Source organism: Typha angustifolia, chromosome 11 (genome assembly GCF_048772165.1).
Source record: "Typha angustifolia cultivar Huaian chromosome 11, ASM4877216v1, whole genome shotgun sequence".
NCBI classification, from domain to species: Eukaryota; Viridiplantae; Streptophyta; class Magnoliopsida; order Poales; family Typhaceae; genus Typha; species Typha angustifolia.
Genome location: NC_133249.1, coordinates 14,868,056 through 14,882,690, shown reverse-complemented (window position 1 = coordinate 14,882,690; position 14,635 = coordinate 14,868,056). Strand labels below are relative to the sequence as shown.

The 14,635-nt window shown below is 38.2% G+C and overlaps 3 protein-coding genes and 1 non-coding gene across 7 annotated transcripts; 3 read left to right on the top strand and 1 right to left on the bottom strand.

The window, feature by feature from the left end:
- Positions 1–31: 31 nt before the first annotated feature.
- On the bottom strand, positions 32–2,975 carry LOC140771344 (pentatricopeptide repeat-containing protein At5g08510). Its single transcript, XM_073112844.1, has 2 exons — positions 2,022–2,975; positions 32–1,884 (listed from the first exon to the last, which is right to left on the bottom strand). Exons 1-2 carry the CDS (start codon positions 2,952–2,954, stop codon positions 1,288–1,290), a joined length of 1,530 nt encoding a protein of 509 aa, XP_072968945.1. The 5' UTR covers positions 2,955–2,975; the 3' UTR covers positions 32–1,287.
- A 2,259-nt stretch (positions 2,976–5,234) lies between these two features.
- On the top strand, positions 5,235–6,925 carry LOC140771354 (protein yippee-like At4g27745). Of its 4 annotated transcripts, none has more exons than XM_073112862.1 (3): positions 5,235–5,886; positions 5,982–6,110; positions 6,459–6,925. In XM_073112862.1, exons 2-3 carry the CDS (start codon positions 6,018–6,020, stop codon positions 6,684–6,686), a joined length of 321 nt encoding a protein of 106 aa, XP_072968963.1. In that variant the 5' UTR covers positions 5,235–5,886; positions 5,982–6,017; the 3' UTR covers positions 6,687–6,925. The 4 variants fall into 4 exon arrangements, with proteins under 4 accessions (XP_072968963.1, XP_072968962.1, XP_072968964.1 ...); XM_073112861.1 differs by having other exon boundaries at positions 5,979–6,110; XM_073112863.1 differs by having other exon boundaries at positions 5,236–5,847.
- Positions 6,926–7,897: 972 nt separating this feature from the next.
- Positions 7,898–7,971, top strand: TRNAV-AAC (transfer RNA valine (anticodon AAC)). Its single transcript has one exon. It is a non-coding gene; the product is annotated as a tRNA-Val (tRNA).
- A 695-nt stretch (positions 7,972–8,666) lies between these two features.
- Positions 8,667–13,028, top strand: LOC140771348 (uncharacterized). The gene is made up of 5 exons (XM_073112853.1): positions 8,667–9,096; positions 10,765–10,970; positions 11,393–11,491; positions 11,591–11,664; positions 12,368–13,028. The coding sequence occupies exons 1-5, from the start codon at positions 8,787–8,789 to the stop codon at positions 12,594–12,596; spliced, it is 918 nt and encodes a 305-aa protein (XP_072968954.1). The 5' UTR covers positions 8,667–8,786; the 3' UTR covers positions 12,597–13,028.
- The last annotated feature ends 1,607 nt before the right edge of the window (positions 13,029–14,635 follow it).

Sequence of the window (14,635 nt, the reverse complement as noted above, 5' to 3'; positions counted from 1 at the left end):
CAATATTTCTCAATAATAATTCATTAATCTCTATGGCAGTTTGATGCTTTTTTACTTGGGAGTAGCCTTTGAACTAATTCTTTAGCATACCATAAGTTCATAACCACTATGATTTAGCTGACTAGCTGGTTGGTTCTCTGTCGTATGGATGGAAACACAAAGCATGGGCATGAAGAAAAGATTACTTGCAGGTGCATTGATATCGAAACTTTGGGTATGCTAATTTTTATTCCATACAGAATAATACCAAACAGATAGCATTACATAGATGCAATGTTGAATAGATAAACATGCTAGCTTTTAAGATTAATCAGATTTATTACTGCCCAACCTGCTTCCGATATTTAACATTTTATAGCCTTTTGTTGTACTTATTCTTTGTAATATGTTCATTCTTGTGTCATATGGTGATTGTATGGTGAGTTGATCTCTTGGCCATTCCATCTGGCAATGGGAAGTGTTCGGAATGCCCTGAGCTCATCTCCTATGGTGCAAGAAGCCCGTATAGTGCCTTTCTCATGATTGAGTTCTGTTGTTTATCCGGTTCAAATCATTGCAACAAACTGCAAATGTCGTTTATTTGTATATCTTTAGGTGGTGGTGTCAATGCATCTTTTGTTTGGTGGATTAGTTGAGGAAATATCAACCAGTATGGCTGAGGTTTCTATTCTCTATTCACTATTCGCTGTTCTGAAAGGCAGTCAATTACAATGTGCTTCTTGTTAAGTCACACTGTTAATTGTTAGCATATAGCAGTATAAATTATTTACTCGTGCAAGTACATTACAAAATGTTCCTGATGTTAGAAGCCATCGATCTCATTCCTCCAACATTAAGAAAGCGATGAATCAGAGGACTTCATGTATTCTTGAATAATAGCATGCCAATGTTGTCAGATTCATCTACCGCTGTGGGGACTGTGGAGTTACTAATCACACCCAACGATATGAAATAATTCACAACAATTTTCAGGTTCAAATTGTAGCGACATCGATTTAATTGAGATATTATTAAGTTCCTATCTCTCTCTATCTCTCTCTCAAAAGAAAAGGAAGCAATTCACTGATTTGAAGAATATCTTTTATCTGCAATCTGCCATACCTCCAAATGTACAATCTCTCGGGCACGGGCTTGATTACAGCTCTTAACTGGTCAAGGACATGAAGTGCTCAACTAAAAAGATTGCACTTTCTTCAATTTTATCTGGTAGATAATTCTCAGAACAAAACCGAGGAAATTCTTCCAGTGAATACTACTTTTATGCCAATAACCGGGAAGAAGAGTTGATCAACTCTGCATCTTTCGATCCAAGCTAGGAACATAACCAAGAAGCTTCATGCTCATTGTAATCGTATCCAGGACTTCATATATATCTTCATATCTGGGATGAGACTTGTCCTCAACAAGAAACTTGTGAATCCTGCCACCTAACTCAATCAAGCTATAGCCTGCTGACTTCTTGTGCTGCTTCTCTTTCAGTGTCTTCCATACTTTGGCGACACTGTTCCACTTCCCGGACGCCGCATAGATGTTCGAGAGTATCACTTGGTTTCCAGTGTTCCATGGTTCAAGCTTGAAGAGATAGTTTGCTGCCATTTCTGCCAATTGTACTTCACCATGGAAACTGCAAGCTCCAAGTAAGGCTCCCCATATTACTGAATCTGGCTCCATTGGCATACTTGTTATGAGAGTGTAAGCTTCCTTTAGAAGACCAGCGCGACCGAGTAGATCAACCATGCAACCGTAGTGTTCCATTTTCGGAGCAAGAGAGTAGTCTATCCCCATGGAGTCAAACAAGTGCTTCCCTTGATCAACTAATCCACCATGAGTGCAAGCCAAAAGAACACCAACAAATGTAATGTCATCAGGAGTGATCCCCATCACCTACATAGAATTCAATGTGAACTTTGTTAAATATAGTGATAGAGGAGCTCGAATTCAGGACCTCTTCTGATACCATCACAACTTTGCATGTCAAATATTTGGATAGCTATCAAGAAGCATAAGCAAAAGGAGCTTACCCTCATCTCATGGAAAAGCTCAAGAGCCTCCCTCCATCTCCCATGCACCGCAAACCCCATAACCATAGAATTCCAAGAACAGAGGTTCCTCCTCCCGCCCATCCCATCAAACACCCGCCTCGCCCTCTCAACATCACCACACTTGGCGTACATCTCCACCAAAGCGTTGCCCACGAACACATTCCCAGCCAATTTATTCTCCCTAGCATACCTCTCAATCCTCTCTCCCAAACCCATCGCCCCGAGGTTCGCACAAGCGGGCAGAACACTAGCGAGCGTCACCTCATTCGGCCTCACCTCTCCCTCTTCCCACATCCTCAAGAACACCTCGATGGCCTCCTCGTACCGCCAGTTCTGGGCGTACCCAGAAACCATCGAGGTCCACGAGACAACATTTCTCGTCGGCATCGAGTCAAACAACTCCTTGGCACAACCCAATTCACCGCATCTCGCATACCCATTCAACAAGGAGTTCCACGCCGATAAATCCCTATGTAGCATTTCGTCGAACAGTTGTCGGGCAACGTCAAGTAGGCCATTTTTGCAGTACATGTCAAGGAGAGAAGTTGAAACAAATGGGTCAGAGGGGAAGAAGGACTTGACGAAGAGAGCATGAATGGCTCTCCCATGTCTGGGTTGGGAGAACCGGGCGCAGGCGCCGAAGAGGAGGGTGAAGGAGAAGGGGTTGGGGGGGAGGAGGAGCCGCATGCGGGCGAAGAGGAGGAGGCATTGGGAGAAGGCGCCATGAATGGAGTAGGAGTGGAGGAGGCGGTTGAAGAGGGGAGTGGAAGGAGGAGAAGGGTGGGAGAGGAGGAGGGCGGAGGCGTAGGAGAGGTTGGGGTTTGGGAGGGAGAGGAGTTGGAGGAGGAGGGGTTGGAGTTGGTTAATGGCGTGGCGAAGTGTGTAGGCATGGATTTGCTTCACCTGGTTCATAACCAAATCTCATTTGGTTCGTTTTTGGGTCCATTTTTCGGGTGCATTATTTATACGCGACGAACTACATTTGATAATTATTTATTATTTTTTTTAAACCTCCTGTATTATTTAGCGGCTTAAAATAATAATTCATAAGGTAAAATAATTTCAGCTAAAAATATATTTAATTTTTTTATATATAAACTAGAGATTTTTAAGCGAGTTTAATTTAATATTAAAAAAAAGATTTAAGTTATAATATGTCCAAAGTCTAGGCCATAGACACAACTCCCACATCAAAATTTGCCCAAAAATCCACTCATGCAAAGAGTTTGTCACATAATCTTCTTCTTAGATTGAGACCCATCAATCTCAAGAGAGGATGAGAGTGAGGTTGATGACGTGTAATAACAAATTTAGATGGATAGCCACGTCAGTCAAGATGGTGAGAGAAGGCCATTCTGATTGGAATCCCGAAGTGCTAACCATCCAATCATTCCTACTTGTCCCTATGCTGTTGCTAAATTGTTGACATGATATGGCCAATTAAATATACCACCTTATCTTTTGGTAGACCTCCCACATAGATTTTATGCTTGCAAACTGTAATTTTCTAGTTATATGCATACCCTCCTTCAGGTTATTTTTTTTAATAATTAAAAGTTAAATTCTACACAAATTTATTAATCTAGGCAAAAGGATAAAAGTAGGGATAACTAAGAGAAAAGAAAAGAAAATTGATGCTACTTTTATGGGTCCATCATAGAGGATGATTACTCCCATTAGACCACTTTATTAATTTAAAATCTATAAGTGGCTTTGATTAGGTCAAATTGGGGGTGATTTCCAAGAGCTTACACACTAAATAACCAATTAGATTATCTTGCTATTTTTCTAAGCTCCACTTGCATCAGTCTTTGTCAAGAAGCTAACTCGAGTTCAATAAATTATAAATTTATAATTAAGCTACTTGGATTAGGGGAGGCAGGTACTGTTAGCATTCTTTTTTCTAGTGTTCCATTTGAGCAAGCTAACTATGATAGATGGACAGGGATAGAATAATATTTGACACATTTATTTATGGTTGTAAGTCCTATCAATATTCTTGGTGATGGATATGCACATGTTGTATTCGAGTTGTGACAAAAAATATAATTCCTCTGTTGCATAGAAGACTAAATTAATATACTAATATAAATATTTATCTTGACATTTTTTTTGGGGGCATTATCTTGACAAATTATTTGACATTATACCTCACAAGCTAGCAAATATCAGGACTGGACTAGCAGGTGTTCTTGGATGTAAGTCCTACCGGCCAACTCTTGTGTGTAAAAGCCTTCTAAGGTTTGGGCAGTTGGCTCTAGCAAAGCGCTATGGTAGGGTTTAGCCCTTTTCCCTCTCGTTGCCTCTGTCGGTTTTCTCCATGACGACTGTCTTCTTTTAGGGGAGAGGGGTTTTTCCTCTCCCCTAGTGGGTGCTCTTTCTCTCCTCCCTCACTCTCTTCCTCCCTACTCTTATCTTTCTCTTTTATACCATCCATCTCATATCTTTTCCCTCATTTGCGTCACCGTTGTCTATCATTGTTGTATAGGCCGAGTGCCGTGGTACTCACTCAATCCCCTCCTCGGCCTTTGTGTCGCTACGGTTTGACTCCCTTGCACCTTGTTATCTCCATTGCCATGCTATGCCTCGTCTCGACTCACCTCACCTTGCCTAGCTTTCATCTCCATCGACGCTAGGATCTGCCATGCCTCGTCCTATTTTGGGCTAACTTTTTTTGAGAATCAAATATCTGTGTGGATGTAATAGGATGTAATAGGTAGATCTTCGCTCTCTCTCACTCTCTCCTTTTTCTCGTTTATTTGTTTCTTTCTTCTTTGTTTCCTCATTCTATTCTTGAATTCACATGTCTACTCAAATGGGTCATCATGTGTTTTATTAAATTTATTGGACTCCGTCGCTAGCATTCTTGCATCCCTATCTAAGCTTGCTTCCTAGTTAGGTGCTTAGCTTCTCAAAGCTCATGACGTTATAAACATAGTGCTACTGTTGGCCAAACGAGAGGTTTGCTTCTAGGGCGTTGCTCTATCTCTTGTGATTCTATTATGCTTAAATACTTATTTTGATACTCGTATTAATTATTGTTTGGTCTATGATGCAACTAAGTATGAGGTTTATTTTTAGGGATCTTACCCCGTTCCCTTTTATCTTCTTTGTTTTAAGTTGTATATATATATATATATTAAAATAAAAAAAGTTAGACAATAAATAAGAAAGAAATCCCTGACCCTCTACGAGTCCCTTCATCATAGTCAGCACTATTCCTTCCCCTTCTATCTCTCTTGGAGAAGGAATTCTCTAGGCTAATTTAGAGGTAATTATAGATGAAGAATTAGGTTGTTGTTTATGGATTCGTATTGACTGAGTAATAATTACTCGATTCTTTGATCTTTTCTCTCCCTCGTTTCTGGTCCATCACCTCGTTCCCAGTTGAAAATTGAGAAATATTTTGTTGGGCTTTGTCCAAAATCCGAATTTGATCACATCTCGTGATGCAAGTTTGGCTTTTTTTCTTTTTCTTTTTCTTTCTTTTGGAGTCGATTTGTTTCATCATTCCTACCGACTCTTTTGTCACTATCGCCCCCAAGGTCCTCCCTTTTCGTTTTGCTTGCTTGGTTATCCAATCTTCGCTTCCTTCCTCATTTGTTTGGGATTCTTTTGGGCAAATTCTTCTTTCCTACTCACAGACCCAATCCTTTTGCGCCCGCCGTTTTGACCTCTCCAAGATTCCTTTTTTTTTTCCTTACCAGGGATCAAATTCCCTGTCGGTGAGAAAGTGGAAAGAGGAAGAGGAGAAGAAGGAAGAAGAAGAGGCAGTAGAAGAATTATCATCTCCTTTTTATATCTTGTAAGGTTCTTATGGTTCTTCCTTTCTGTTTTGAATTAGGTATGTGAGTAGTGTTCCCAATTTTTGCTATCTTATGCACTTATTCTGGACCTGTCTTGTTGATATCTTGGTGAATTTTATCTTTATGCTAGTAGGAAGCACCTAAGTATAAGAGCTGGGTAGTAGGGTCGATGGCAGAATTGGTTGGGCCTCGTGTTTACAGCTGCTCCAATTGCAGAAACCATGTCTGCCTTCATGATGATATCATCTCCAAAGCTTTTCAGGTGAAGCTCTTGCAGAACCTTTGCTCATTTGGTTCTAATTTTTTGTTGCAATGCTTTTTTGATACTCATGTTTCCCATGGATGCTTGCACATATGCTTTTAGGTCTTGAATTTTACCCAAATTTTTGCCTGATTTAACTACATAAGTGTTGTACGAAGATACTGGATGCCCAATTATATAAGCATATTGTGGCGCTGATAATTCAATTGATGGTTCTTTTATTTCTCTCGAAAATTATATGCATGTGTTGCTGGTAAATAACAACTTGGACTTGGATGCATTAGTGTTTTGTTGTAGTGCTTGTGGAATGATACTCTCTCTTTTGGGTTGCTCTCTGGGTTGGCTTAGGGGAGAAATGGACGCGCCTTCCTGTTTTCACATGCAATGAACATCGTCGTTGGGCCAAAGGAAGACAGGCAGCTCATGACAGGCCTGCATACGGTTGCTGATATTTATTGCCGCGATTGCCGTGAGGTGTTGGGTTGGAAGTATGAAAGAGCATACGAGGAGACACAGAAGTACAAAGAAGGAAAGTTCATATTTGAGAAAATGAAGATTGTTAAGGAAAACTGGTAGTCACCGAGAATGGATTTGTTAAAACTTCTGAAGCTCTGATGCAACATGCTGTGTCTGTGTGCCATGATTCTCTATGCGTTATTATTCATCGGTTCTTGTACATAGCCATTAAGTACTGTAAGTTCCAATTTACCTGTTGCATGTCCTTGCTTCAGTTTTACTTGTAAAGGTACTGGTGACTGTTAATTACTTGATTTTTCTTTGTGAATAAGATACAACTTGTGAATACTTGTCATGTAGCCATGACTTTTAGTTGTCTATAGTTGTATATGCAAAAATAATAGCAGCTTGATTCTTTTAGTTCTGCACTGGAAAATATTGATGTCGAATATCATTTGCGACAGCTTGTCAGCAGAAGTTGTGACTAGTTTCTACCTCTTGTCAAAGTAACCACCAAAAAACTTATGTTTCTTGTGATCTAGTTTGGATCTCCCTAGATTCTTTGAGGCAAGGCCTAATTTGATTGCTTCTTGAGGTTCTGAAGCTTAAAATTATAATTCCATCGAACATCGGAAAACCACGGTTTGTATGCAGACTTTTGGTGTCTTTTCTAGCTTTTTTCTCTTAATGGTTCGATCGCTTGCACTAAAAAGTGCTCTTACTTAAATCGAATTGTGTTACTTTTCTTTTCTTAATGCAACTTACAAGTTAAATCAATAACATTAATATTTCAAGATTACTCTGATTGATTTCTTATATTCTTAGTAGTCCTTTATCATTTCATTGATAACCATAGTATATTTCTTCGCGATCATCTTATGAATTGCATTACAGTTGCAGAAGGAAACAAAATGCTCTGATCATTGCATCCATAGCCTGTGATTAATTGATGATGGTATAGTTTGTTATCTGAATATGTTAGCTGAGAATACCAAGATTGTCTAAGAAGATAACTGAGCTTGTTTCTGAGGCTACAGCAACTCTTCTTTTGAAGATGAATGACATATGGGGATTCATTTGGCCTGCCTACTTATTCTTTGGTTTATCTGACAAGTAAATTCTCATGAAATCTATTACTCCTTTTCTTGGTTTAGAGAGAGAAAAACACCAATTCTCACAGCAGATTGGTTTGTGTTCAAGTCAGTCAATGAAGAAACAGGGACTAATTAAATTATTTGTAGTTGTCTTCATAGATTCAGACAAAGTGATATTGATAAAGAATTCTTATTTCATCAACCATGGTGTTTATTAATTGAATTCCCACAACATCAGGTGTCGTGGTGTAGTTGGTTATCACGTCAGTCTAACACACTGAAGGTCTCCGGTTCGAGTCCGGGCGACGCCAAATCTGATTTGGTATATATATTTTTGTCTATTAATGTCATAATTTCGAGATGGAGGCATAAATGAGCCTATTCAAGTCTTAAATGAGTTGAACTTAGTTTAATCTAGGCTCAATTGAAACTTTAAAATTGAATTATAATCTAATAATTACTACATAATATATATATATATTAATAAATAATAATTTTAAGTTTATTGAGTCTTGAGTGAATCGGCTTGTGTAATTCTTATTTATTTTATACATTTCTATCTTTGATACAAAGTTTTATTGTTTATAGTTTTTTTTTTATTGGATTCATTCAGAAATCATAGTTTAACATAATTTTACTACCATCATGCATAGAATGATGTCATAAATTGATACAGGATTTTTATAATTAAATTATATTAAATTAAATATATATTTTATATAACTGATGCATATATTTTGTTTTAATCGAGTGTAATCGATTTACGTATAACTAAAATTTATTATTGTAAAGGAGAAAATTTTAAATAAAATTAAATTGTAAAAGCCTGTTATTTGTACTTAAGGCTTTATTCTTATATATATATATATATATATATATATATATATATATATATATATATATATATATATATATTTAATCCTGGCATTTAAGTCAATTTTTCGTTTAGTATTATTAATCGGTGCAGTATTCTTCGTAGTGTGAGCTAATTAGAATCCGACACTCATGAAATCGGCATTTGAGAAATAGTACACTGCGAGGAGTCGGCAGCTCACGGGAGCTTCTTTGCTATCGCTTTTCCTCTTAACTTCGGCCACGGTGGCTCGAATCACAAGAGGAGGTCGCCATGAACGAGAAGGAGGCGGCGGCGGCGGCGGCGAGTGGTGGCGAGGCATCGGGATCCGGTACTCTGCCGTCGCCTTACCGGCCTCCAGACGATGCGGCGGTGGGTGATCTGGTTTCGTCCCTGAACCGGCGGAGGCTATACCGGGAGGTGACCCTGGCCCTCCGCTCCGGCCTCCGCGATGCCAACGCTGACTTCTCCTTTCTCCGCACCCGAGGGCTCCGGAACCTCCTCAAGTTCCTCCGATCTATCGCCGGATCCGACGAGTCCATCCGCCTTTTCCGCCACTCCCAGACCATCCCCGAACTCCAAGGTCTCTTATTTCTTTCCCCTTCTCGTCGACCGCCATCTAGGATTAGAGGATCTTGATTTCTTTCTCTCTTGATGGAAACAAGCAATTTGGTATCATAATCTAGGTGTAACTTGTGATTTTTTTTAACAATTGTAATGATTTGAGAAGGTCGATGGAAGGTTCAAGAAGATTGGCGCCTAGTTGTGATGAGAGTAGCTGAAGGTAGGCGCTTGTGATGTGAAATTTGCAAAGCTAGGTAGTAAGTAGGCCAGGCCTTTGATAAACATTGCAAGATTGGTTCAAAATAATTGGTCAAGATAGGGAAAGCTAAAACTGAACGTTTAAAATTTGTTGTTGAATTCATTATCAACAAAAAATTTGGTTGAAAGGGAATAAAACGAGCTTCATAATTTGGCTACGAAGGTGTAATCTAAATTTTAAGGTATAACTGTTATGTTTGGAATTGCCCATGATTCCAGAAGGAATATATTAATTTGTGGTTATTCCTTATAGTGTTAATTCTGCCATGCTATAACAAAATATATTAAGGAAGCACCAATGAAAAGGATTAATTACATAGTTTAGTTATGAATACCTCGTCGACAGAGTTGCCATAGGTTTTATTGAACGCGCACTTTAAAATTATATTCTTCACAATGCTCAAGTTTATTTTAGCTCTTCAGCACTTCTTTCTAAAAATGATGAATACTAAAGAACACATTTGCCAAAAGCAGTCAAGTAACCATGACTAAGACTGTCATCAATGCCTCTGATTCCTTAGTCGAGATGGCATAACCATGTTTAGCATAGGTCATGGATACCTTGGCAGTTTGGTACCTTCATAATTCATGCTGGCTAGTTATCTAACTGAAGGGCCTTTCATTTGTATTAAAGGGCTTGATAAGAGAGAGTAGTGGAGAGTGATTGCAGACTTGCGATAAATGATAAAAGAGCTATAAGTTCTTACATAATGTGATGTTTACAAGCAATTGTAACTTTCTAGCTGTTGACATGCCCAACATAGGTGAGCAAAGTTGTTCTCCAATGATATCTCTAGGGGCCTTATTGTAGTGCAGAGGTTACTGATGATAACTTTACTATGTCATTAACTACAATCTTGGCAAAGATCAAGTTAAACCAGTGACATATTCCAAAGATGTGAGGGATCCTACTAGTCTCTTCTTGCTTGTCCAGAGAGGTACAAACAAAGTAATAGATAACTAAGACTGTTGCGCTGCAGTGCAGCTCTTCTGTTTCTGGTCAATACATTTTTGTGGGTTGAAAAGATTCATTAACCTTTGTCATATTTAATGTCCAACTGAACCATTGACCTTAAAGGTCCAAATTAAATTATGTAGCTTAGATTCTGTCTTTCATGAATTTCTTTGGCAAACTTTCAGTTAAACATGTAAAGTTTCATCATTAATGTAGAATAGTATAAGATGTAGGTGGAAATTGAGTTTTTTATGCTTCTTATAATCCACACTTGCCTAGCAACTTGTTTTCACTGAAAAGTGAAAAATCACTATAGATACTTGAGAATTGGGATATCCAACCTCCTAGTCAATATTAAAAGTTTAAAACCTCCAAGGATTTAATTTCTTAAATCCTAATATGTCATTGTTTTTCATCTGAATTCAACATATCTGAGAGAAGTGCTCATACTAACAAGCTTATGTTCTGTAACAGTGATTCCTGTTCTATTTCAGAATACTTTGCGTCAACCCAAGAACAACCCCGTTATGACTTTGGATCATATATTCGGAGTGGAGCCGATGAAGATTACTAGTCCTGCCACAGATTCTGAAGTTGCTCTTGCTCTTAGAGTTTTGGAAGGTTGTTGTCTTTTATATAGTCGAAGTGCAGCTTTGGCATACAAATTTAAGGCCATTAAGGTACACATTGTGTTAGATGTTACACACACTTTTGGAGCGTGTCATGTATTATCTTTTTATCATCTAGAAGCATTACTTAAGATATGTGTTTTTTACTTTTGTTGATCTTTTATATGGCATAATACACTGTAGGTTTCTTGATCAAACTGTTGGAGCTCATTAGCAATTAGCAGTTTAACTTGTCAAAAATGAATTTTTCTATGCACTGAGTAGCACTCTATTTTAACTGTTCCACTTCCTTTATATAATAAATATTGCAATATGTTGATGAAGATGGATCAAACTATTGAGCAATTGTGTCAAGTGCATGTACACATCTGTCTTTTAAGTATACAGCTTAAGAAATATGGTGGCTTGGATAAAGTTAGGAGTTAGTGCAATCGTGAAGATTGTAGGAGATTGAGAATGTTTAATTGGTGCAGGTACTTGTAGATATATTGTCGAGTCGAGGTATACTTGAGCAGGGAGCGTGCTTGGATGCTCTAATACCGTTAATGCTGGAGTCCCCCTTAAACCAGATGGTATGGTACATTCAATATCATCTACAAATTTAATATTTGCTTTTGCCTTTGTTTATTTCGACCTCTCATCGTTTTGGTTCATCTATTTCTTTTTCTTAGGAATTCGAGGAATGCCATGGAATTGAGAAAATTGCGGAGCTTATAAAGGATGAGCAAGGAGATGAAAATATAAGGTCAGTTTTCTAAAGATAACATGATTCTATTTTTTTCTTTTTTCTCAAGTAACATAAGGACACCTTTAAGTTAAAGAAGCAACATAAGTTTGGGATTTGCCAAGCAAAAATTATAATCTGGGGCCATTCCAAATGCATACATTCAGAGCCAATTGGTGAATGTAATTTGTCCTATTGGTTAATACTACTAAGTTACACATATTGACAACACATGATATATAAGAAAATTCAGAGAATTAACTTTTATACTCCGACACTTAACATATGTACTTATGTAGTATCAGTATTTAATTTCATTTTACTTTTGGAAAGTGAACATTAAATTCCTTACAGGAGATACTGTGATGTATAAATTACAGGGTTTTTTTATATATGCATTGCTAGATTCTGAAAAAAAAAACTCAATCTATTAGCTTGACTTTTTAACCTTCATTCTATTACAAAATATAATTTCTTTTGTCACGTTGTTGAACCTCATTGTTGTAGCGACCCAACTAATAGAATGGCATGAAAACTTCAGAAAGATCAGTTTTCACTTCTTAAGGAAAAAGAATGAAGAATTTCGTGCTCCTGATTGCATTAGTTATATATTCTTTTTCTCCAATTCTTAATGGGATTCATCAAACAACTGCAAAGCCCTGATATTTTCTAGATAAAACCTTTAGTACATCATGTTTGCTTGAACTTTCATTTTCTTATGCAGATTAAAATGTGGGGAGTTCCTTTTGTTACTCATTGGACATGTAAATGGGAGGGAAAACTCTCCTTTGGCAAACATACATGAAGATATACGCCAACTTTTAGGCGAGAAGTGTGCATCTCTTATATGGGCAGCAAGCCAGTTCGGTTCAACCCTAGACACAGAGCAAAGGATGACCGCATTGCACATCCAAGCACGGAGGGTTGTTGAATCAATGGAGCTCTCTAATTGAGGGTGTAAATGAGAGTGTTAGCCTGATTGTTGAAATATACATTGGTTATTGATTTGCATTCTAGAGGTCAGAAGAACATTCTCCAATAGATTCTCATCTAGTATCAGTGCCACAAGGCTTCACTCAGAACAATCATATACAAGTTTTATCTGTCGATCTCTTTTTGCATCAAGAATGGAATGGAATTAGAGTTATGAATCGCCTAGGTTGTACTCCTGGGGAAACATTGCTTCCCCTTATGCTACAATTATCCATTATTCAGACATATGGATTTGGTAGCTCCCTAGAATTTATTGATAAATTGCAGGTAGGTGTTCACATTTATTTCTGATTTGTTTCTGTTGATAGTGTAACGACGTTGATTTTATTTTATAGTATATACATCATTCACTATTCTCATCCGGAGCATTTTGACTACTGGATGTATTCATAGGTGCTTTGATCCATTCTTTTGCTGTTTATAAATTTCTTATTTATCATTTTTTTTTTGAAGTAACTCTTATTTCTCATTTCAATGTCAGTATTAATCTCTTCTACTGAGCTGAGCAGCAGATCGTTTGCACCTCACCTGCAATTGCTAATATTACCAGCTCGTTTTGGTTACTAAACCAGTTCATTGTTTTGAACCTTCTTTTTTGCCTTTTAAAACTTAACTGGTGGATTATTTAGAGCCAATCAAGACCTATATACACGATGCAGGAAATTTCTGCAGACGGGGCTTCAGACGATTTGTTACCTTCTAATGGTCCAATTTACAGGCCCTATGGAAGAACAAGATGGTTGACCCTATGGAAGAATAAGATGGCAAAGCCAAGAAAGGAATGTAGATGGTTGGCCCCGCTCTCGGGTTGGGTCAAGGTGAATGTGGAAGGTGCCTTCTCGCTGGGCGACTACCAAGCGAGAGCTCGAGCTGTGCTCAGGTCAGCTGAAGGCGCTCTCCTGAAAGTGACTTGGGAGCCTATGATGGGGGATTCGGTGCTGCTGGCTAAAAGCTGGGCCCTACGGCTCGGGCTGGTATTGGCAAGGAGGCAAAGCTCGGTGGAGGTTGAGACGGACTCACTTGAGCTTGTGCAGATTATGAAGGCGGAGCTTGGCTGCTCGTGGAAACTCCAAAGTCTATTTGCTGAGTACAAATAGTTACTTAGCTCCTTTTCAAATTAATTGTCTTATGCATGTACTTAGAGAAGGCAACCGTGCGGCCAAACAGGGTAAGACTGTGTCTTAAGCTATTTTGTTGGTTCCGGACGAACCCATTCCCCCTTATCTCTGTAATTGCTTAACCTTTGATGTCTTGACTCCACCCAGAGGCTAGGCTAGCTGAATCTAGCTCATACTTCAAAAAAGTAAATAAAATAAAATATGTTAGGTTATCAACTAACTCTAGTAGAGTTGATAGGTAGGTACTTTTCCTATAATTAAGGCTCCAACCAAATAATATTGTGGAGAAATTGTTTAGTGGTTTAGTGGTCTGGCTCGATTCAATTAATGACTTAGCAGTGCGGTTATCTTCGAGAGACAGCTTAGCAGCGTATCGATTTAGAGCAAGTTTTGATGGCGTTTAGTTCGGAGCAATTGTTCGACGACACATATGGCTTGAAGTCTAGACTAGACAGCTAAAAGATCAGTGGGTCTAAATACATCTATATTTATGAAGGGTTAGTCATTTGTCCAACCCATATCTAGCCTTCGAGCTTATAAATAAAAAAAAATACTCTTTAGGTTTTGCATCCCTAAAAAGACTTAAAGCTGTTAATAATATAGTAAACCACTTGGCTTATCGCAATAAAATTAGTGCTACTAAGTGATGATTTCCACCGACGTGGGCATATCTAATTACCACTTGAAGGACAAGTTGTAACCCACCTTAATCTAACGTTAGTTACTAATCTAACATCCTTAATCGACAAGCTAGCTCGCTCACAAACTTTGGTGCCCAAATGAAAATTGAAAGGTAGAAATATTGATATTTTAGCCATTCTATTTTAACTACGAAAAGTCACGAGAGTTGGAAGATTTAATTTATATTTATCTCATCCAGA

What these genes read in the sequence shown, in the direction of transcription:
- LOC140771344 (XM_073112844.1), bottom strand. Translation starts at nt 2,954, where the DNA reads ATGAACCAGGTGAAGCAAATCCATGCCTACACACTTCGCCACGCCATT. An exon ending in AGCTTTTCCATGAGATGAGG is followed by an intron (nt 1,885 to 2,021) that starts GTAAGCTCCTTT and finishes AATTCTATGTAG; the next exon opens with GTGATGGGGATCACTCCTGA.
- LOC140771354 (XM_073112862.1), top strand. Translation starts at nt 6,018, where the DNA reads ATGGCAGAATTGGTTGGGCCTCGTGTTTACAGCTGCTCCAATTGCAGA. An exon ending in TCATCTCCAAAGCTTTTCAG is followed by an intron (nt 6,111 to 6,458) that starts GTGAAGCTCTTG and finishes GGGTTGGCTTAG; the next exon opens with GGGAGAAATGGACGCGCCTT.
- LOC140771348 (XM_073112853.1), top strand. Translation starts at nt 8,787, where the DNA reads ATGAACGAGAAGGAGGCGGCGGCGGCGGCGGCGAGTGGTGGCGAGGCA. An exon ending in ACAAATTTAAGGCCATTAAG is followed by an intron (nt 10,971 to 11,392) that starts GTACACATTGTG and finishes TAATTGGTGCAG; the next exon opens with GTACTTGTAGATATATTGTC. An exon ending in CAAGGAGATGAAAATATAAG is followed by an intron (nt 11,665 to 12,367) that starts GTCAGTTTTCTA and finishes TTTCTTATGCAG; the next exon opens with ATTAAAATGTGGGGAGTTCC.